The sequence below is a fragment of the Centroberyx gerrardi genome, chromosome 13, assembly GCF_048128805.1.
Source record: "Centroberyx gerrardi isolate f3 chromosome 13, fCenGer3.hap1.cur.20231027, whole genome shotgun sequence".
NCBI classification, from domain to species: Eukaryota; Metazoa; Chordata; class Actinopteri; order Beryciformes; family Berycidae; genus Centroberyx; species Centroberyx gerrardi.
The window spans coordinates 24,113,295-24,135,548 of NC_136009.1; the positions used below are offsets into that span (position 1 = coordinate 24,113,295).

The window sequence follows — 22,254 nt, forward strand, 5'->3', positions numbered from 1 at the left end:
AAGTTAGGAGTCATCTTAAGTCATCTGCTTATAAAATGGTTATTTTTTGAGGACAGAATCGTGTATGTTTTAGAAATATTGCATATGAGTTTAAGCTCGCAGTGTTTTATAATGAATCCCTTCATTTGAGCATATGGCCCCATGGAAAACCTTTCCAAAATGGTTCTTCATAGCACCAAAAAGGGGTTCTGCTGTGGTCCAACCCATTTTCTGTCACTATACTGTATACAGTCATATTTACTAAGTGTATAGTGTAGTAATAATAGTATAGTGGTAATAGATGTCTTTTGGCTGAACCACAGTCCGGGTCCCAGGCCTTGAAGTCCCTCCAGGGAAAACAGAGGAGGGGCTAAACTGGAGCGGAGGCGGGGCGCACGGCGCTACGGCTGAGTGGGAAGAAGTGGAAAGTGAGAAAATACCTGAATGGACAATCTGGAATAAGTAAGTAGTATTTTTTTTGCTGTGGAAATTGTATTGAAATGCCGATAGGCGCCGTATGGATGTATGCGCGCCGTTACATCGCCGAGAGAAAGGGGGATTCGGGGCGCCGGGGTCTCATGTTTCCCCAAACAATAGTCGGGAAGACGCGATGGTCGCATTTGAAACCGCAGGGAAGTTTAGGACCCTCATCGGCCCTATTGTTGTTTTCACCGAGGCCACGTAGCTCTCTGGACCGATTTTAAACATGCGACGAAGAGTGTGATCTTTATAAATGTGAGCAGAGAGAGAGAGAGAGATGCGCCTGAAAGGAATAAGCGCGTCCAGTTTTTATTGTAGGCCAAAGGTTGTGAATTTTCTCTGAAGACTGCTGGGAATTTCAGCGCGTCCATTCATTTACTTTCAGGGCGTCCCGTTTGGAAAAGGAAAGGGGGAGAAAGGAAACGATCATTTGGATAATTTGGCATCAGGACGCGACAGTGGGGCCTGGGAGTCTCGCCCATTGTCCTGCCGTACAACACCCTCCTTTTTTCGTTTTGTAGGTCGCATAACTCTTTATTTGCTCTGTCTATATCCTCGTGGTTGCGCACAGTAAGTAAATAGTCTTTTGTAGATGTGGAAATGGTTTAATTATTGATGCAGCTCGCCTCTGGAGCCTTGTTACCACAGTCCAAAGTAGGGCTGAATTGTGTCCAAATGTGCTTTTACATTGTTGCACCGTTCAAATTCAAATGGGAACAGAACAGTATATTTGCGGCATTAGACGCAGGCCCAGGTTACCTTATATGTTGTGAGGACTTGTTATAGCTATTTGCTGGGTTCATAGCTTCTTAATTTTATAGACGAATGTAAAACCTTAGTAGTAGTAGTTCATTATGGACTTCCCTTAGGAGAAATAACTGTAGTGAAATCCTATAATAGATTTCAGAGGGATACTATAAATTGCACAGCAAAACTATGAACTGCATCCCATAGATATGTTACAGTGATAGCATAGGAGCTGAAATACCAGAAAGTACAGTAAGATTACTGTAAATACACTATTGAGCACCACAGGTACATTGAAAGTCCCTATAGGAATAGTATAGTGATAACACAGGAGATAAAAATGCCATAAAATACAGTAAAGTCAGTATAAATGTGCTTTTGAGCACCACAGACACACTGTGAATCCCATAAAAAGAAATATTATAGTGATTTTTCATTGGAGTAAATATGGTGTCTAGTCAGTCTGCCCATATTTATACTCTGCAGCTTTGTCTGATTAGAGTGTTTTTTTGGGGCATTTTTGACACAGAATTGAATCCTTTCTTCCCAGTTTGCCCTCCAACTCCTACAGGCTTGTTTCACATTATTTCCCAGACAGCGGCCTGTGGCTCTGAGAATAAACTCTGGAGAATAAACAGGCCGACTGGCTGGTGGCCTGATGAGTCCCATATCTGTGTCCATCCATCTCCACTCATCAGGACACTTCCTGCCTCTGCGGCACTTTGTTTGGATATGGAGGCAGAACGTATGGCTCGTCTGAATCACAGTAGGCCTGTTGATTCAACCACACCCTGTTAGACTTGTACACACACACACACACACAAACACACACACACCTGCTCCATTTTGCCGGCCATGTGGACGCAAAGGTTGACAGTAGCAGTTGTCTTGTTTTTTTGCTGGCTTTACTGATGTCACAGGCAGCAGTGGGTGGTGGTCAGTAGTGTGTGTGTGTGTGTGTGTGTGTGTGGCCCCCGGTGCTCTAATCGGCCTTTTCCCCACTGGAGCTGGGGTGTGCATGCTTATTTTCACAGTTGGTATATCAGGCCTCAAATGGCTGTTGGATGGAGCTAGTCATTTCGGAGATGGCCCAGATTGCTTTTCCACCGTGACAGCTGTTGTCTCCGTGCCAGCAACTCAAAATGTATGATGACAGCTTGGATTTTTTTCTTTTTTCTTTTGGGAAAGTGCAAGCTGTAAATCCTGCATCCGTCTGTTTGAAGGTCTTGTGACTAGGGGCTGCACAATAATGGCAAAAAAAAAAAAAATCATAATCCCGATTAATTTTGCTTGATATTGTTCTTGCTGTTATTAATCGTGATTGTTCGTCTCAGTGATTTGGGGAACAAAATTAATTTGCTGCCCCTTTTGGAATTTAATATCAGCATTTCTGACTATTTTCAGCTACAAAGCTTCGAAATTACAAGAAATTAAATGTTCCAACAGCTCCAATTTCTATGACTATTAATTGTGGAAACTAAAATCATGATATGTGAATATACACGATAAATTGTGCAGCTGCACTTGCGACTATGATTTCTACTTGGCTATTTTATTATAGGCTAGTTTGTTTTAAAGTGAAATGTCTGGAACAAGTTTTATTTGCCTTTAAGACAAGGCACCGTCAGCATGGCAGGAGCTTCCTCTTTCCTGGCCAACGCGTGCAACAGAAAACGTTTATCATTGCTATCAGGTAATGATGTGTGTGTAATGACTTGCACTCCCTCGGCCAAGTCTTACAGCCCTACAGCTATGGCACTAGTTGGCATCAAGACAGACATCATAACGTGTCTAATCTCAGACCACACACACACACACACACACACACAGATTACTGGACTATTGAATTCAGAGTGGACAGGACAGGGGTCTTTTTTTGTTTAGAAATCAGGCTTTCACTTTGAAGATACTTGAGATCTGTGTGGTCTCCTTTTTTAGAAATTAATGAGTTGTGTGTCCAAAAAAGAAACTGAAACAACCTGAAAATTCACATCCCTGTGTGGTGTCAATGGCTGGCCAGTAACAACAGCTGAGTAGGATGAAGGAAATGAAACTGCACACAGAAGAAGCCAGACAAAAGCTATAAACAGCAGGTTTAGTCTTTATAGAACAGACTTGTATGCTTCAGTTCTCACAGGCGTTTAGTTGTAGCTGTGTTCAAGGCGCTTATTTAACGTTGAGATGGACTGCGGAGTCGATGAGAGGACTCCTGGTGTTGTTCATTAAGTAGGCCATAGGACACTGGGATGAATAGGAAACACTATCCATCTCTCCACCGGACCACACCTTGGTGGATCAAGTGTTCTGTCATAATCTCACTAACAACCTGACGGAAAGACAGGCAGACAGACGCATCTCACACTGCCTTTATAAGGCCTGTTCCCTGTGTAGACCAATAGGTAGAGCAAGGCACTAACGCTGCCAGGGTTAGAGGTGCCATTCAAGCTAGAAATGTATGCCCTCTTGGTACTGTAATGAGGTGGATGAAATGTCCACCAAATGGCATGTTTTATGTTATGTTAAGCTAGGCTAGTGGAGCATACCAGTTCTTCTTCTTTGCTTTGTTTAAGCTTTTGTTTCTGTTTAAAATCCACCTTAAAACACTTTGTTTGGTGGTGTGTTTTTCTAATTCCTATTGATAACTGGCCTAAACATAGACAACGTGATGACATGTTGAGATATTTCCAGTGCAGCTACAATGGAGTTTGATCAGATCATTTTCCAGCGATCTAAAACATCAGCGGTAAACGTCAGGTTTTGGTATCATAGCGAGGGCTTCTTTCTAGAGCCGCCATTTTGCACCGATGTTCAATAATCATACAGGGAGAAATCCATCGTAGAAGAGGCAGAGAGACCAATTTCTCCATCAACAGTAGACTCAATAGACCACAATGCAATGCAGCTACAAGACATGTTGTGTATTGAGTAAGGGGAGAACAGCCGCGATCATAGACACACCCTGATGTTCACTAACTACTTGGCTAGCAAGCTGTATTTCTATATGCCCATACACACACCTTTTGATTGAAAGCAACTAGTTTGCACCAGTTTTCTGGGGGTTGTCGCAAGTCATTCTGGGAAATGTAGTAAATCTCTAACTGAAGTAGAAATAGACGAGACAGGTTGAGGAAAAGTGTTACACCAAAAAAGTAAATTACAACACTTTATCACAAAATAACTCCTGGAATGCACAAATCACAAATTGATATCTGACAGTGTAAAACTATGGGGGCGGACTTTTCCTTTAACTTTACTCTCTAAGGCCTTTTAGATCAGTGATTCTCCACCTTTTTCATATCATGGACCTCTAATTTAGTCCACCTTAGAGCCACGGACCCCCATTTGATTAGACTTTTTCTCTCAGACCCAAATCTAGAATATTTTTATTAGATATGATTTTGTCCAGAATTCCATGACTATCTGTATTGTAGGTAGAGAGATAACAGAGAAACTATGATCAAAACAGTTCTACATTCTCTAATTGTGTAAATGAAATAATGGTGAAGTTCAACAATTCATCAGTTTGCTGGGGACCCCCTGGAACCCCCTCATGGACCCCTGGTGGTCCCCGGACCCCACGTTGAGAACCAGTATTTTAGATACACAAGAGCCATCTGGATACTTGCCGTAGCTAACTAGCTAGCGATGCTACATGTCTGTGTCCGTTAGCATTGCAAGCTGAATTATTTCTACCATTTTACAGTTGATAGAGGAGACAGACCAATATGTTAAAGTGAACGTGGCTAACAAAAATACAAAATAGATATTTACATTGTTTCCTATTGGAGTTTTGTAGTTGTGGGTGTAATTTTGCTTCTGAAATCCAGGTTCACTGCTCGGCCGCAGGATTGCAGGATCAGTATAGGTGTTATAGTTTTAGAATTACTCTTCTTTGGATATTTATGTCACCATATACGTACAGTTGTTCTGTAATTGCTGTTGTAATTGTTATCTTTTGGGTGGGAGGCTGGGCAATAAGGATGATGAGTTTTGACTGTTATTTAGGCCTTTAGCTGTAATTCTCCAGCTAAGCCTCCACAGCTACAGGAAACACTGTTTAGATTTAGTTTACCGCCCATTTCTAAAAATATGTGGTTTGTCTGGGGAATCTGTGAGTGTGTACTTCTGGCATGTTTCCTCCTGGTTATCTCCACTTCTTTATGCTCTTCCATGTGAATCTATAGTGACCCAGCAGCAGTGGTTATAATGTCTGTCCTAGAAATGCTTCAAGGCTGCTGAGAAAGCCAGCGTTTGAAACTGAGAACTTGATGAAAATGGACATTTCCATTTAGATTAACATTCTTTAATGGTAATACAGCTGTGCAGATGTAACCGGTGATAATGTTGTCATTCAAAATAAGCATTTGTTTGTTGCATGAGACTTGGAGAGCTCATTCCTCACAACATACTGTATTGTCCAACTTTCTGCACTTTACATGAAAATGAAAAGGCACAGGCCAATTCTCTGCATAAAATGCTAATTTCCCCGACAACATTATTAAAACTTGATGTTAGCCGTCTCAGTTGTACCAGGAGGAGGTTACGATGATGCACCAGGAAGTGGTCGCTATTCATTTGAGTTGTGTGGTTTGGAATAAATACGCCTAATTCACTGTTTCTTCCTCACAGCTTGTGATGGGGATCTGTTGAGGTTCGGCACATCGCTTTTTTTAATGGTCTGGTAAGACTTAGTACAGTTTATTGGTACTGGATGCGAAGATGAGACTTTAATGAAAGAATAAAAGGAGTGTACTGGTTAGACGCGGTGCACAAACACACGTAATCCTACAGACGGATAAATCGTACACTATCTGGCTTGAAGGGAAGTGGATTTTAAGCACAATGGCAGCTTGATGGAGTGCACAATGCCCATTAACTTAATTCAGCAGCCTGTAAGACAGTAGTGGCAACTTACATCCCTCTCCATTTCCCACGGAGGGCCAATCAAAGCCAGCGAGCCACACCCGCCCTTTATCAATTAACCAGCATATGACAGGCCGACATCCGTCATGCCAACACTTTTATTTTGGGGATTTTTGGGAGCATGGAGCACGGAGTGGCAGAGGGCGGCGTAAGGTCAGGTTTCCATGGCGACTGTCAACCTCCAATCCCCTCCAGCTGAACACCCTCTTTCATCGCCATGGCAGCGGAGAGGCCCTGTTACCCGGGGGACGGGGGGAGTGCAGGAGGGAATGTGAGACGGCGAGAGGGAGGGAGAGGGCAAACAAGTTTTGTGAAAACACAGTAATCCAATATGGCCGCCATTGTGTCCGAGCTAACGGCGGCTAAGCTCCGTTTTTGGTGCGAGGAGATACAGTCGTGTGATGATTAACCTCGGCCGAGACCTGGAAGACTTGATATTAGCACCAGAGCTGCAGCTTAGTGGGTCAGTGTGTTTTCCTGTAGCTCGGGGGACAGATCATGATGCTCGCACTGCAGGGTTAGGGGTGTGAGTCCCACCGGAGCAACCAGTCCCCTACTAAAGATGTGTGGACTCATGGTAATGTAAGGCGGTTTGGATAAAAGCGTTCACCAAGTGGCACGTGTTGTGTTATTCTCGTGTGACTAAACTGACTAGATTTTGACCGATACGCGTTTTTGAAGCCCGATATTTTTAGACTAAAGTCACCGATAGATGATATATTTTGTGCCTTTATTATATTTGACCATTTTCATGCCAAAAAATAAAAAACTATTCACTGATTCCCACAGAATCATATTGTTGTCAGGGTGGAAAAGCCTCATTCAGACCATCATGGGAAACTAAAACCCTCCACTGAAACCCAGTCTAGTGAAATTTATTTAGGTGCATTAACAACTCCTTAAGGCAGGGTGACACACCACACCTAGTCGGGGGTAGGGGCAGACCTTTAGGCCTTCACATGAATAATTAATTCACAAAAACATAATAGGACAAAATAAAATGTGCAAGGATGGTCAGGGAGGAACCTCTATATCAGTGGAGGATGACATAACTGGCTGATACCTGATATATCTAATAAAAGACCGATATCAGCCTCATATATTAGCAAACCAATATGGGTCTAACCCTAAAACTAACTGAGGTTAAGATCTGTACAGTTTGGTTACAGTGAGGCTGTGACTTGGATTACCTTCAGCTGCTGGGAGTATTGGTGATGGGAAGAAACTGTCTAGGTTGAGAATTTGCATTAGCTTTTAAATCTATACTAATTAGTTAAGTGGGTTTTGATCATTACACAGCAGTAATGTGATCAACAGCTGATCACGCTCATGCAACATCTTGAAACAAGTCTCACATTGGGTCGCAGTTTGTGTAACGCTCTCTCTTTGCCTCTCTCTTTCAGATCCTGGCCACCTCAGCGCTCCCCCGCTGCGACACTCCTACCCATCATCCTCTCCCGCCCCTAGAAACCCCCTCTTCCTCTTCTCCTCTCTGTAGCCTCCCCCGTTCTCCCGCCTCCCTTCTCCTGCTCCCTCCTCGTCGGCCTCCAAGATAGATTCCCTCAGGAGTAAGGTTGACCTGCTCAAGCTGCCCCTGGCCCTCTCCACCAAGTCCATCTCCGAGCGCAAGAGCCAGCTGGGAGGAGTCGGCGAGCAGCGCGGCACGGGGGGAGGAGGAGGAGGCGGGGCTCGCAAAGCCCGCTCACCGCCGACCCGAGACATGGACAACGAGTCGCAGTATTCGGGCTACTCATACAAGTCCTCGCACTCCCGAAGCTCCCGCAAGCACAGGTAGGACAGAGAGCTGTGGACGCACGAGTCTTACACACAGAAACATCTGGGCTGCCAGGTTTATTTGCAGTTTGAAGGTGCACAAGATATGTCGATTGGAATTAAACTGTACTGTGGGAGGGAGAGGGAAAGAGAGAGAAACATCTTACCAGCCAGTATCCTTTTGTTCCTTACAGCTAGGGTCCAGATTTACCACCCGGCAAGTGCCAAATAGCTCTAAAAATTTGTCTTTGGTGGATAAATCAATAAGGGCACCACCACCCCAGCTGGTAACTTTTTGAGACAATAATGTTTATGCCACGGTTATACAGTCTTTGGTCTTTGCCTCTTTTCAAACTTTGTCCCTGCTGGCCAATCAAAGCAAAGCAATGGCTCTGTATCAAATTGGTTGATTGGCTGCCTGTTACGCTGCTCTACACTAAGCCATAGTGTCTTTGACATATTGCTATGAAAAATGACGTAATTCTATAAAAAAATGTATATTCATTATTTTGGCCTTTTAAAATTTCTTGGCAAGTAAAACATTTTTTTGTATACCAGCTTTCAGCAGGTGAGCCATTTTGGAAACTTACAGCCCACTCATTCATGTTTATTTCGGCAAATCCTTGTACCTGCTGAAGGCAATGTTTGTTGTCTCCATTACTTCAAAAACCTTCCAATATGTCATCACCTCAGGCAACTTTATGAGCAACTCTGATAGGCAACCGGCATGTTGTTGCTTTAATGATTTGGAATAAGTTGTTGCCAGGAAACCTTTTAATAGATTTTTGATCTGACGTTTCAATTTGTTGTCTGTTGCTGGGAACGTTGCCCATCCACATTGCCCAAATAATTCCCTAATATATCCTCCCCTTGAAGGGTGTGCACTACATTACTTCTTGAACTAAGATCCCAGGTTGCTATGTGAAGCAGATGTTCAAGATAGATAAGAAGTAGGCTTGTACCCAGAAGGTTGCTGGTTCAAATCCATAAACCGGTGGGGAATTGGAGGAAAAAAGTCTCCAAACCAAGTTAACATCTTATGAAGTGCAAAATGTCTCCTGTAACACGTTCTGAACAGGTTACACCAAAACATTCACAAGGACGGGAAGTACGTATCGCTACATATCCAGTAACCCTTTGGTCCATCGTGTGTGTGTGTGTGTGTGTGTGTGTGTGTGTTCCAGGGATCGGAGGGACCGTCACCGCTCCAAGAGCCGAGACAGCAGCAGCCGTGGAGACAAATCGGTCACCATCCAGGCTCCCGGAGAGCCACTGCTGGACGCAGAGTCCACCCGCGGAGACGACAGGGTCAGTCACTTGAAATTGAGTTTTGAGAGCCAGAAATCTCACTACCTGCTGATGAAATTGTTGAGTCATTGGTATTGATCAACTCTATCAATCATACTTATTGCCCCTTCAAATTGTGATCCAGAATATCCCAGTGTGGTCACACTAACCCTACACTGCTCAGTGTGTAGAGCTTGGCACCAGGGTGTGAAATTTACTTTAGCCACCAGACAAAGTTTTTGCTCTGGCTTGAAATTTTATCTTCTCTACCAGCTACTTTGCCAGGTAACCAACCATCATTTAGAGGTCCTGCTCTTTTCTAAAACTCTAGTTGGCTGGTAAAAAGTGAAAGTGGCTGCTGAACTCTGTGATGAGTCAGCCACTTCGGCTCGTGGACAAAAACGTGAATTCTCTGCCCTGCATGGCACTGTAACACTGCCGGGGGGTTCGACTCACACTGGGCCATCCATGCTAAAATAGCATGCATTTATACTGTAGAGGATAAAAATGTCCACCAAATGGCTTACGTTAACTAGACTTCTTGAAATTAGAATTATCTCGTAAATCGCACCCTAGTCTGTATTCTCTACTTTGTCAGATCAAATGCAGACTAACTTGTCATATAGGTTATGACTTGATGTGTCCCTACCGTGTCATTTTGCTTATTTACTGACAATTTTATGTCTCGCCACTGTGGCACATGGCATGTAGGACAGGTTTTGTGGTGGCGTCTGTATGTCTGTCTGTGTGTGTGTGTGTGTGTGTGTGTGTGTGTGTGTGTGTGTGTTCTGCCTACATTTGCATATTAATGAGGGTTTTTTTTAAACTACCATAACCCCTTAATGCTTTTAAGATACGGAGTTCATATTAATACCATTCGTGTGTTATGTGAAGACAAGTATGTTGACCTAGAAATATTTGCTAATTAATGCATCAATTACCTCGTTAGTATAACGAGTTACCTTAAATATACCATGGTGATTATGGCGGGACATTAGGCAGCTTAGATGCCTCTTGGTAGATCAGAATACAAAAGTGCTGAGTGCTAGGGGTTGATTCCTTTCATAGAGATTCTGAGATGAATGTCTTGCCTAACATTTTTCTCATTCTTTACTTTTCATATCTAGAATTGGTAAAATGTCTGCGGTCACAAGAAAATATAATACTATCCAGTTATATTTTCTCTCACCCCCTTACTACCTCCTTTCAGTCCAACACCTAGGGTTTCTACATAACACATGGAATAGTCAGATCAGATCCTGTGTATCAGTAAATACATCCTCAGTATCTCTCTCCTTGTCCTGCAGGATGACAACTGGGGCGAGACGACCACGGTGGTCACCGGCACCTCGGAGCACAGCGTCTCCAACGAGGACCTGACGCGTGTCTCCAAAGAGCTGGAGGAGTCGACCCCGCTGGAGTGCAAGCGCTTCATCGGCCCGGCGCTGGGCGGCTGCCTGAGCTTCTTCGCCCTGGTCACCCCCTTAGCCTTCCTCGTCCTGCCCCAGGTGCTGTGGCGGGACGGCCTGGACCCCTGCGGCACGCCCTGCGAAGGCCTCTACGTCTCCCTGGCCTTCAAGCTGCTGGTCCTGCTCATCTCGTCCTGGGCGCTGTTCCTCCGCCCCCCCCGCGCCACGCTGCCGCGCTTCTTCATCTTCCGCTGCCTGCTGATGGTGCTGGTGTTCCTGTTCGTGGCGTCGTACTGGCTGTTCTACGGCGTGCGGGTGCTGGAGCCCAGGGAGCGGGACTACAGGGGGATCGTGGAGTACGCCGCCTCGCTGGTGGACGCCCTGCTGTTCATCCAGTACCTGGCCCTGGTGCTGCTGGAGGTCCGACACCTGCAGCCCGCCTTCTGCCTCAAGGTGGTCCGGACCACGGACGGAGCGAGCAAGTTCTACAACGTGGGCCACCTCAGGTTAGTGTGAGATGGGGGAAATTAGCTTGTGTTATATTAAGGGTGCTGCAATACTCCTGATATGTTTGTCAGGGTGCAAATAGAAATACAAATCAAGAGTTCATTTTCAAAATGCTAGATATACATTTTGGAAAAAAATACCAATCACCTGAAGTTTATCATTCTCTATCTCTAAAACGTAGAGGCTCCATTCTGTAGAAGTGTTATATTTTTGTCAACCAAGGACTTCAGTTACCTACTGTCCTGCAAAGTACCATCATTTGTTTACATTTGTGCCATCAGTCATAGCAGCTGTCAGTTTATTGAAATGGTGGATATCTCAGTTTGGATCAAAACTCCTCTCAAATGCAAATAAAAGGGAAACATGAAAAATAGTGTGTGTGTGTGTGCCATGCATGCAAACGTGCACGTGTATGTGCATGTGCGCACCTGCACTGGTGCATTTCTGTGGGTGGCATGTACAGGCAGCACAAGTATTTTCCTGTTTGTCTGTTGGAGCTGTTCAAACATCAAAACCCTCTGATGTGTCCCTCTGCACAGACAAACATGAGTTTATAGAACAGCTAGACCTAAAGTCAGATAACATTTCCAAACGATTCTCAGCATTTATTGTAACATCTTCACTCTCAGTACCAGATGAGTGGGGTTTGCCACACAGGGCAATACAGTGAGTGCCAGAAAGTTGAGATAATCTCAGGAAAATATAATTGGAAGTCAATTCAGTCTATTTTTCTGTAGTTGACAAACACTGAGAATTATTTTTAAATAGTATTCGACCCAGGTGTGATGATAACTGTCATCTAATGTCTAACTTACTAAAATCGAGTGTAGGACTTATACTATATAGTTTGAGGTTTAATGTTATAAATCCAGAGAAAAGTGCGTTTTTACAGTGCTGTCATCAAAGGTATGAATATAAAACAGCGTTACAGATCTATTTCACAGTTAAACTTATTTAATAATAGGGAGTAAAGCATCTGAATAGAGGAGAAACTAGTCTGAACTCGCTCAGCGGTTAGAGTTGTGTACTTCTCTTTCAAGTGTAACCTGATTTGGAAAAAGCAACACCGTCAATTATCATTGTATACTGTATGTGTTTATGTAGTACGCAGCCCAGCCCTCGTCCAATAAGCAGCTGATATTTGACCTGTACTTACTGTGGTAGTAATGTTTGTCTCTGTGTGTTTCAGTATCCAGCGGGCAGCTGTGTGGGTGCTGGACCGTTATTACAGCGACTTCCCCGTCTACAACCCGGCCCTGCTCAACCTGCCCAAGTCCATCCTGTCCAAGAAGATGACTGGCTTCAAGGTTTACTCCCTGGACGGTAAATACATAATGCGTAATGTCTCGGATGCCGTTTTTTCTTAATCCATGACTCCATACGGCAGACCAGACCAGGGACAAATGATATTCGCAAATTCCTTATCGGAGTCAGAATCACTTTCTTTGTTCTTCGTCAGTTTACCTCAGTGTCAGGTGGGTGTTGTTTGGCACATAGGACAATACAATAATACGTTAGAAAGTAAATCAAAGAAAAGGATTAAAATACAGCGCACTACCACTGATGTGGTAAACCCCAACCATCTGGTGCCCAAAGCAGAAACAAACACAGTTTTTTGCAGCTATTGTTTTTTACCCAGATCTGCATCACACTCCATCATCCGTCTTATTTACACTCCCAATCAAAAGTTTGGACACACACATTTTTCTTTATTTTTACTATTTTCCACATTTTAGAATAATAGTAAAGACATCAAAACTATGAAATAACACAGATGGAATTATGCAGTGCCAAAAAAAGTGTTAAACAAATCAAAACTATCTTATATTTTAGATTCTTTAAAGTAGCCGCCCTTTACCTTGATGGAAAGGCAAAGGCTTTGGAAAGAAATTCATACATAGGATCAACTTCACTATTTATATTTGTCTAAGAAACCAATTTCAAGCATTTAAGCAGAAGCCTTTAGATCAAAATGGCTTTAAGAGAATAAAAAACACAGTATTCAATCAGGTGTGTCCAAACTTCTGACTGGTAGTGTACCTGCAACTCTCTCCACCCACCCACTCCTTACTATTGTCTAGTTTGGGTTACTAATGGTTTGTAATGTTGGAGATTTTGGAATTGAAGGTGCTACTGTTGCACTTGCTGGAAGTTGTTTTGGATAACAGCATCAGCTAAATGCCTAAATCCAGCAGTTCCTTCTCCCCCCACACACTGACTGACTGACTGTTGTATGTGTTGTCTTGTAGAAAACACCACCAATAACTCCACAGGCCAGTCCCGGGCCATGATCGCAGCCGCCGCCAGGAGGAGGGACAACTCCCACAACGAGTTCTACTACGAGGAGGCCGAGATGGACCGCAGGGTCCGCAAACGCAAGGCCAGGTCAGACAGACGCTGCTCAGTTGCTTTTTCTGTTGAGCTGAACAGATAGAAACTTCCCAGGCACCAATTTGGCTGAGCTTGATGTGATCTGGTGCCAGGGATTTGCTGTAGTGTAGGATTATCTGGTGAAAGAGCAAACAAACAAAACAGGTTTTCACACAAGAGGCAGATTGTAGATGTAAAATACGCACTTGATTGATAGGACTAAAGCTTAAAGGTGCTGCATTTTTAAACATCAGTATGTCATTGTCTAGTTAATTGTGATTCCTTGGCATTATTATGGTAAACGAATGAGATCACTATTGGTAGCCTCTGGTAGCCTCACTAGTGTTTCTCAAAATTAAGACTACATTTCCTATAAACCCTGTTGCTTCTTTGGTCAAAGGTTTTCTGTTTTGTTCTGAAGAGGTTAATGTAAGGCTTTTCCAGCTGCCTTTCCCTCCTTCTATGGGTTGAAACCTATGATCAAAGTAGTCCTCTTATACATTTTCACATTGTACTAACTTTTATTGAATTGGATAACACAAATATTACAACCAGATTCTCAAGGGAAACTGTTATATCTTAGCCGTTTCAGACACTTTCTGCCTATACACATCACATAGCTACCGATAATAATATCTAACACGATGGGTATGCCAAACCCTGCAGGTTGGTGGTAGCGGTGGAAGAGGCCTTCACACACATCAAGCGTCTCCACGAGGAGGAGGTCGCCTCGTCGCCCAAACACCCCCGGGAGGTGATGGACCCCCGGGAGGCGGCCCAGGCCATCTTCGCCCCCATGGCCCGGGCCATGCAGAAGTACCTGCGGACCACCAGGCAGCAGCCCTTCCACAGCATGGAGAGCATCCTCACCCACCTGCAGTTCTGCATCACACACAACATGACGCCCAAGGTGAGGGTCGGGATCACTGTGGACAGAAAAACACACGAACAGAATGTATTTTACCTTTAATTAACCAGCAACCAGTCTTTTTTTTTTAAGAAAAGACCTTGCAACAGTATCAGCAGGGGTGGAAAGAGTACTAGAATGTCCTCCTCACATAGATGTATTGCTACTTTGCTAATGTTTTACTTAAGTAGAGGTAAAAGTACTGGTGTAAAAATCTACTTAAGAAAAATTAAAAAGTAGCTCATTTAAAATGTTCTCAGAGTAAAAGTTACTGAGTTGCTATTTAGAAAAGAGCACATTGATAGATGTTTGGAAATTACAAAATAAAGCAAGATTACTCTTCTTCTTCTGTGAATGGCTCCACTATTTGTCAGTTTACGTTGGTCCAGTTTCTGTTGCTTATGGAGAGACACAAAATCTATCCTCTGTAATGGATGTATAAAATGTAGCAGTAAAAATGAACTTAAGTAAAAGAAAAATTACTAACTTACTTTCTGTGTGCTTGTACAAGTACACAGAAAAGCTACTCAATTACAGTAATGCGAGTAAATGTAAATAGTTACTTCCACCCTTGAGTATCAGTGATGAACATAAATAAACCACCACAGAAACACTGGGGCCAACTGGGGCTACACATACTAAAAATGTTATACACTCATGGTACTGTAAGGTGCTGCTTTGTGTGTCAAAAGACTAATTATGGCTACACCTAAATGATTCTCATTCAACTCTCAGATTTTTCACATTACTGCGGTGCATTAACATTTAGTATACTCAAGATTTTCCTAAAGTTTGGAATTAATTAATTTGAATCTTATCCTACATAAGAATTTACCTAGGGCTTGGACCCAGAAGGGTGTAACTGGCATTTTGGGCGAAATTGAGATGTATATATCAAGTAAAACCTCTTGAAGAGATCTATTTAGTAGTGTCAGTATCTCTTTATTTGTGTATTTATATGACAACATCATTATGAAAAGATATTTACAAAGGTTGATCAAAGTTAGGTCTACTTTCTCCTATAAAGTTTAACAAAACCTACTTACCTGGATCCAAGCCCTCATTACCTAAAACATATTACAGGCTCCAGAGATTGTCTTAACGAGCTTCAACATGATAAGGAACCTCCTCATTCCCTCTGCCAGGCTTTCCTGGAGCGCTACCTCAGCCCCGGCCCCACCGTGCAGTACCAGCAGCAGAACGGCAGGGGGCGGCAGTGGACGCTGGTGAGCGAGGAGCCGGTGACCTCGGCCCTGCGCCAGGGCCTGGTCTTCTCCCTGCGACGCCTCGACTTCTCCCTGGTCGTCACGGTGACGCCGCTGCCCTTCCTGCGGCTCGGCGAGGAGTTCATCGACCCAAAGAGCCACAAGTTCGTCATGAGGCTGCAGTCGGAGACCTCGGTCTGAGCGCGGGGGGGGGGTCGCGGGACGCCCTCGCCGCGTCGTGTCTCCTTCTCCTCGGGTCGTCTCCTCATGCTCTCTCCTGCCGGATCCTGGGTCCGGCGGGACGCGACACATGTGGAAGCAATACGGTCCATTCCCACCCAGTCGTTTCCCCTGTGTGTGTGACAAACAAAGAACATCATTCAAGGGGAGGAAGCCATTTTGGAGCGTTGAGGCCAGATGTCTAAACTAACGACCATCCTCCTGTTGTATGATCATCACGGACGCTCTGTTATCAAACTGTGATAAGCTATATGATTGTCCAAACCCTGGAAATGGATGCCTTGACCCTTCTGTGTTGTAAAGTTTTTGTCTTTGCAACACGCTGTAAAAAAAAACCAACCTTTTTTTCTAAAGGGGACTTTGTTTGTCTTTTTTTTTTTTGCTGTAACCACTGGACTACATGACTGTGCTGACTCATCACATTAACCACTAGAGGGGGGGATTACATCACACTTCTCACTTCCTCTTCCTGATGTCTTATGAACGGACCAATCGGAGCTCAGCTCTGACTGCAAAGCTGGTGTACCACTCCCACTGCTTACCTGTCAGTGTATTATTTTGCCTGAGATGATAAGGACTGTTTTTATATGGGGGTGTGTGACTTTTTTACTTACAGAATGTAGCATTATGTGCATTGAATTAACAAATTGTTTGTGTGGCCTGCAGGCCGAAATGTCTTTTCATCCGACTGTAAAGAAAAAAAAAAGGAAGTGCATTCCTAAGTTGTTGCTACTCCGGACTTTGTATAATGATTCATGATCGTCTACACATACGACTTTCATTTTATTCTACACTGGCTTTTTTACAGTTGATATTACAGTTTTAATAGGAAGACTAAACTGGGTCCATCCCTGTCTTTTTAACAATCGGTCCAGAGAGAAGCAGCCGCAGTTTAACTATGAGCCGACTTCTTAGGGCTTCAGTTCATAAAATGTTTTATATCCATTCCCACACTAACCCAAACCAGACGTGTGATTGTAACTTCTCACTGCGGGTCGTCTGCAGTAGTAGCGTATCACCGCCTTGTGCCACGAGCTGAAACAAGCACAGAGAACATGCTGCCTCCATCCTACAGCCTTACTACACACATGGTGGAGAAAGAGCCTCTGTTCTGTTCTGCCCACCGCACTCTCCAGGTCCCCACGCCGAAATATACTGTAACTGATGCTGATGTCAACACTTGAGTCGTATCTACCTGTTGAGCCACAACACGACTGACTGACTGCTCACTTCTCAGTGAAAATGCCCTTTACATTTCTGTGAGAAAGATCCTACCAGTGAACGCACCAGGTTCGGCTGTGTATGACTTTTCATTCCAGTTATCCAAACGCAAATGATTGTCTTTCCGGTTTTTTAAATGCATGCTAGAATTATTTTGGGTTCCAAAACTTTTTTTTTTTTTTTTTATAATAACTTGTTTGTTTTCTATCATTTTTAAGGTGCCTAAGTTATGATGATGCAATTTTCAGAATGTTTTTACTTTTGAAAAAGAGGTGGCTTGTAAAAAAAATTTGTAGATTTGTCTTGTATTTTCTTCCTTTTGGTAACTGTAGCTTGTATAGTGTGTCAGCCATGTTTTCCATTATTAAACCATTTATTCCTTGTAAGCTCTCCTTTTTGTCACTTATTATGAAGCGTGGGTTTCAGTTTTAATTTGTACAGATCCACTGAAAGAGATGGAAGTTGTGAAAGAGGAAGAACAGCCTCAGTTTAGATTGTGACTATTTTCATGTATGACAACTCTTTTGTAAGACTGCCCTTCCTTTCTTCTTTGGCTTTTCACATTTCCCTTATGAAGAAGGGATTGATTTGAAATTGTGCTTCTGCAACACAGCCAAAGACTAAGAAAATGAGAAGGTGTCCCCTCGTTTTTTTTTTGTTTGTTTGTTTGTTTGTTTGTCAGCCGCAGCATTACCAAAACGAATGTCACCGGAATTGAGCAATTTTACCAGAGAAAAGCAGGCAAAGACGAGCCCTTTCTCAACCTAATGTTTATCACAACTCTTCTGCGCAAGAGGAACTCGTCGGAGGGGAGGATGGCAGCGGTGGGCGTGTGGTTTCACAGCTTGAGAACGGACAGAGAAGCCCAGGACTTCCTGCTAGCTGCTTACTCTGCACAGGTTTCTGTAGAAATCTAGCTGACATCCGAGAGAAGAACGTCAGAACCCTCCGTCTTCCCGGCAAGATGCTGCGGGGATCTCTCATCGCCGCGCTTCTGATGATGAACCTCACCTGCGCTGGTGAGGATTTGGTTTTCCACCTTTTTTGATGATCGGTATTTTAGTAAATGTCACTTCTTTGAGCTCTTGCGGGGAGATATTTAAGATTTGAATTGTTTGTGGGTTGAAAGAGAGATAGTACGTCTTTCTAATTGCTGGTGGAGGTGATGGTGGTGGTGATGAAGAGTGTGATGATGTGTTTCTGCCCTGCGCACAGAGGCCTTTGAGGACAAGAACATATGCTACATCCTGGACGGGATTCTCATCATGTACGGCATCGTTCTCACCGTCTTGTACTGCAGACTGAGGGTGAGGAAAACTCTGCCACTGTAGGAACGATGTGTGCCACACCATGATGAGTAGAACAAAACAACAGCATGTACTGGGCGTGCACAAAATAAGATTATATACAGTATTTAAAGAGTTCCATTCAAAAATGCTGTATATAAATGTTTAGAAAAAAAAGAAAATGATTGAGTTCAAATACAGCATTTAGAAAAAAAATCAAAAATATAGATCATTCCATTCTTAATTTAAGTTTTTAGAATTTTACAATATCCAGTCACATCAATATCTTTCAAAAAGTCGTTTTTCTTTCATGTCCGTTCTCTAAGAAGTAGCTGCCACTGTTTTTTTTTTTCAACTGGTGTCTATCTAATTTTGGAACCAGACTCTTCTCAGATATTCCAGCAGTATATAACCAGTTAAATCTCACACACACACACACACGCGAGTCTAACTAAACCAAACATCAACACCATCTGAATCACTGAATCATGTGAGCTCTCTGACTTGTTTGACAGATGCATCCAGTCTCCATCAAGCCTGCTGTCCAGCCTGAGGTAAAGTACAAGTTGTGTGTCAGAAGAATGCAATTAACTGTGTCAGTTTGAGTGCTTTGGGTTTCTTGGTGTTTCTCCTTAAAAGATACTAGTTCTGCTTTTAAGGCAGCCTCAGCCAGAGTGCGTTCATTTCCTGTCAACTGGAGCTGACCACCAACTCATGTTATTTATATTCTGAACACTATCACAGTTTGCACTAGTCTCTCTCTCTAACAAGTCAAGTAAAACCCACTCTTCAAAATCTGTCACATCCCCACTACCTGCTGATTATTTCACGCATCACAAACGGCATCAAATTCATCCTAAAAGCGTAGAATAAATTAAAATAAAATATGAGTCATCGCGGCTTTCAAGGCTCAGAGGGACAAAGGAGGAACTGGACGTTTTTATCAGACAGATAATCCACCGACCGAGCGCTCTGTCATGTTTACCACCAAGCATTATGCAGATTCTGCTGAAGCACAAGATGATAATTCGCCTGTGTTTGAACTGTTTCCATCCCACAGAAGCAGCCGTATGACGGGGGCATCTATGCGGTGAGACATCTCATTCTAATGCTTAAAAAGACATTTAAAATGGCACATGGTGGAAAAGCGAGGGCTTGCCGCACGGCGGAGGGTAAAGGACCTTTTTTATCGTCTTAAACTTGGCTGTCAGAAAAATAATCTAGTTAGAAACGTACAAAAACAAAGCAAAATTTCCAAGTATTTTTCTCTCCAAGTGCCTTTTTCTTTATCTCTGTCTGTCTGTCTGTCTTGCAGGGTCTGACCCCCCACAGTATGGACACATATGAGACCATCAGAGTAGAGAAAAAGCCCATTGTGTGATGAAAGAAGATCTGCTTCAAAGAGGATGCTGAGCACGAAAAACCACAACCCCACCCCCCACCACACACACAAACACACACACACTTTTTTTTTTTTTTAAATGACATGGTCTAACATGTCCATATCTGTCCTGTTTTGAGTCTCAAGCTCACACAGTATATTGATGTGTGGTCGCTGTGGCAAAAAGTTTCTAGGTGCCTTTTCTCTCTTGTTGTAAAAAGCCGTCTCTTATTTCCTCGCTTTGTGTCATGTAGAAATGTTAAAAGTGCAACTAAATTAATTCAGCAAAGTATTAATATTTACGTTATTTGCTTGTATTTTTACTGCATGTTAAGAGTTTTTCACACCAATATAGAGTGCTGAAGGCTGGTTTTTACCAAGCTTTTAACAAATAAAATGGAATTGTGAATTTCAGATGTTATGCCTTGTTTCTGTTTACACGTTACCCTTTAACACATTTTAATAATTTAAGGAGTCATTTTGCTTGACATTATATGAGAAAACATGAGACATACACTAAAGGTTAGTCACAACCTCAAAACCCTGACTACGCTGGTCTAATTCACTTCCTGCTTTCAGTGGTTTTTAAGTTTCCTGTGAACATTAGTGACCAAAATAAGACTTGACAAATATTTACCTACACTTTTCAACAAATATAATACAATTTCAACAGATGAATATTGAATAGTTCATCAGATTCACATTATAAATTTCCATTTTAAGCATTAAACTGACACTCCTATCAGTCAACATTTTAGAAACAAGGATGAATCTATTCTCAAAAACATAACTATTGTGTATGCAAAAGTCTTACAACATGAACAGTTCTGCAGTAATGTGCATTCATTTCATGGCAGCAAACAGTTTGCAACAGTAGATGTTACATTTTCCATATAGTGGATGCAGAGGTGGGAGCATGAGTCACATGACTTGGACAAGAGTCAGACTCGAGTCACAATCTTAATTGCTGGAGTCTTGACTTGATGCATGAAGAGAAAACTTGAGACTTGACTTGACTTGGGTTCTGGTGACTTGGGACTCGACTCTGACTTGTACTTTGATGACTTGAAAAGGTTCCTAAAGTCTTGACTTGAGATCTCTTGAGGTCATTTACATCGTTTGTGTAAATGACTTAGATTGAAAGTGATGAGATTTGTTCCACCAGACGACTGAATTTAAATTCTGTTTTCTGAATTTGTATGGAATGATTGAATTTATTGAAGTTGAAACTGATTATAGAAATCAAATTCATGATGCTCTTACCAAGTTTTTATCCTATTAAAACCATATTGCATTGAAAAGTCCTAGATATTTCGTTTTCTTTAAGATATTAAATTGATACTGGACTCTTGATTTGTTCTGACTTGACTTGCTGTTCTACATTTAGACTTGAGACTTGACTTGAGACTTGTAAAAGACACTCAGTAAAAGAACTTAGTAAAAGAGTTCAAGGGTCAAAGTTTGAGTGTCCAGACAACAGGTGTAACAAATATTCCCGTTTCCCCATAATATTCATGTATAATAAGGAAGTGCCGAGTATTACACAGCCTTGTTCACTTCATTAAAAGCACTAGAGGGCAACCACACACTGACAGACTAGTCGGCTCAAACGTGCATCTGACCCTGAACATTTGAGTCTCACCCTGTTATTTACATAGAAACATAACTGGAGCTGTATTCAAAACACATTCAAAACATCCCGGGCCTCGGTTCTGCTCTGTTTTCCCCGAGGCACAATGAACTGACTCGCACTAAAACAACTTTTCACCTTCAAAAACATCCAGCTCACTATTGCAACACACACACATGAGCTTGTGCAAGAAAGGCAGGCCGAAATACTCTTCAAGTTTGGGGTTTCGGTCAGTAGATGGACGATCAGACATCTGGCTGCCGGTTCATTAAGGTTCAGTTTTATGTTTGGATGATGGTGAAAGGAGAATATGTTTCCTCACTGTGAGAGAAGGATGACCTTTTGCATTCAACAATAGCACTAAACGCATTTGAATGAAGTTTTATTGCTTTGTGTTTGCTGCTGTTCGGTGCTGTAGCCGTAGGCAGTCAGCTAAGAATAAGTCAACAGATAAACATCTGAAACAACAGGAGCATATACCTGTTGGAAACATGGTGCATTCAGGTGCTATCAGATATATCGGAAAAACGAATATCCTACTTGGAAATTTCACATGAACGCCATTCAAGGTTGGATGATGAAGTTGGAAAGTCAGAGAAAATTTTACTTCTTGAGTTTCCGAGTTATGACGCAGTGATAACGTTTAACATTCCCAAAAATGGCAGAAAAATCTTGTTTTTTTTGGCAGTCAACGGAAAACCCCCCCACTTATATACACATATATAGCCTACACATGCACCTTTATTAAATGTTTGTAGTCAGCCGAATTAACTATCATGACCAACTTTTGTTTAAATTAAGTTTGTTAAACTAGTTTAGTAGTTTTTTTCCACAGAAATAGCACGTGAATGCTTGTAGGCCTAAGTGCCGGATTTTCTGACCTTCCCACCAGCACGTGAACGCAGCATC

The 22,254-nt window shown here is 42.7% G+C and overlaps 3 protein-coding genes across 4 annotated transcripts in view; all 3 read left to right on the forward strand.

Annotated features, from left to right (window-relative positions):
* ncstn (nicastrin) overlaps window positions 1-22,254 on the forward strand; it is a 50,507-nt gene that overhangs the window by 15,177 nt on the left and 13,076 nt on the right. The gene's annotated exons all lie outside the window — the stretch shown is intronic.
* On the forward strand, window positions 362-17,414 carry LOC139928904 (vang-like protein 2). The gene is made up of 8 exons (XM_071921622.2): window positions 362-441; window positions 7,533-7,920; window positions 9,087-9,210; window positions 10,497-11,104; window positions 12,295-12,428; window positions 13,355-13,490; window positions 14,142-14,385; window positions 15,528-17,414. The coding sequence occupies exons 2-8, from the start codon at window positions 7,850-7,852 to the stop codon at window positions 15,786-15,788; spliced, it is 1,578 nt and encodes a 525-aa protein (XP_071777723.1). The 5' UTR covers window positions 362-441; window positions 7,533-7,849; the 3' UTR covers window positions 15,789-17,414.
* On the forward strand, window positions 17,908-20,129 carry fcer1gl (Fc receptor, IgE, high affinity I, gamma polypeptide like). Of its 2 annotated transcripts, none has more exons than XM_071921591.2 (5): window positions 17,908-18,067; window positions 18,264-18,355; window positions 18,850-18,888; window positions 19,395-19,424; window positions 19,650-20,129. In XM_071921591.2, the coding sequence occupies exons 1-5, from the start codon at window positions 18,013-18,015 to the stop codon at window positions 19,713-19,715; spliced, it is 282 nt and encodes a 93-aa protein (XP_071777692.1). In that variant the 5' UTR covers window positions 17,908-18,012; the 3' UTR covers window positions 19,716-20,129. The 2 variants fall into 2 exon arrangements, with proteins under 2 accessions (XP_071777692.1, XP_071777691.1); XM_071921590.2 differs by having other exon boundaries at window positions 17,912-18,067; window positions 19,395-19,506.

Coding starts and splice junctions, on each gene's coding strand:
- LOC139928904 (XM_071921622.2), top strand. CDS start 7,850: ATGGACAACGAGTCGCAGTATTCGGGCTACTCATACAAGTCCTCGCAC. Junction 11,105..12,294: donor TACAACGTGGGCCACCTCAG/GTTAGTGTGAGA, acceptor TGTGTGTTTCAG/TATCCAGCGGGCAGCTGTGT. Junction 13,491..14,141: donor GTCCGCAAACGCAAGGCCAG/GTCAGACAGACG, acceptor CAAACCCTGCAG/GTTGGTGGTAGCGGTGGAAG.
- fcer1gl (XM_071921590.2), top strand. CDS start 18,013: ATGCTGCGGGGATCTCTCATCGCCGCGCTTCTGATGATGAACCTCACC. Junction 18,068..18,263: donor GATGAACCTCACCTGCGCTG/GTGAGGATTTGG, acceptor CCCTGCGCACAG/AGGCCTTTGAGGACAAGAAC. Junction 18,889..19,394: donor AGCCTGCTGTCCAGCCTGAG/GTAAAGTACAAG, acceptor TCCATCCCACAG/AAGCAGCCGTATGACGGGGG.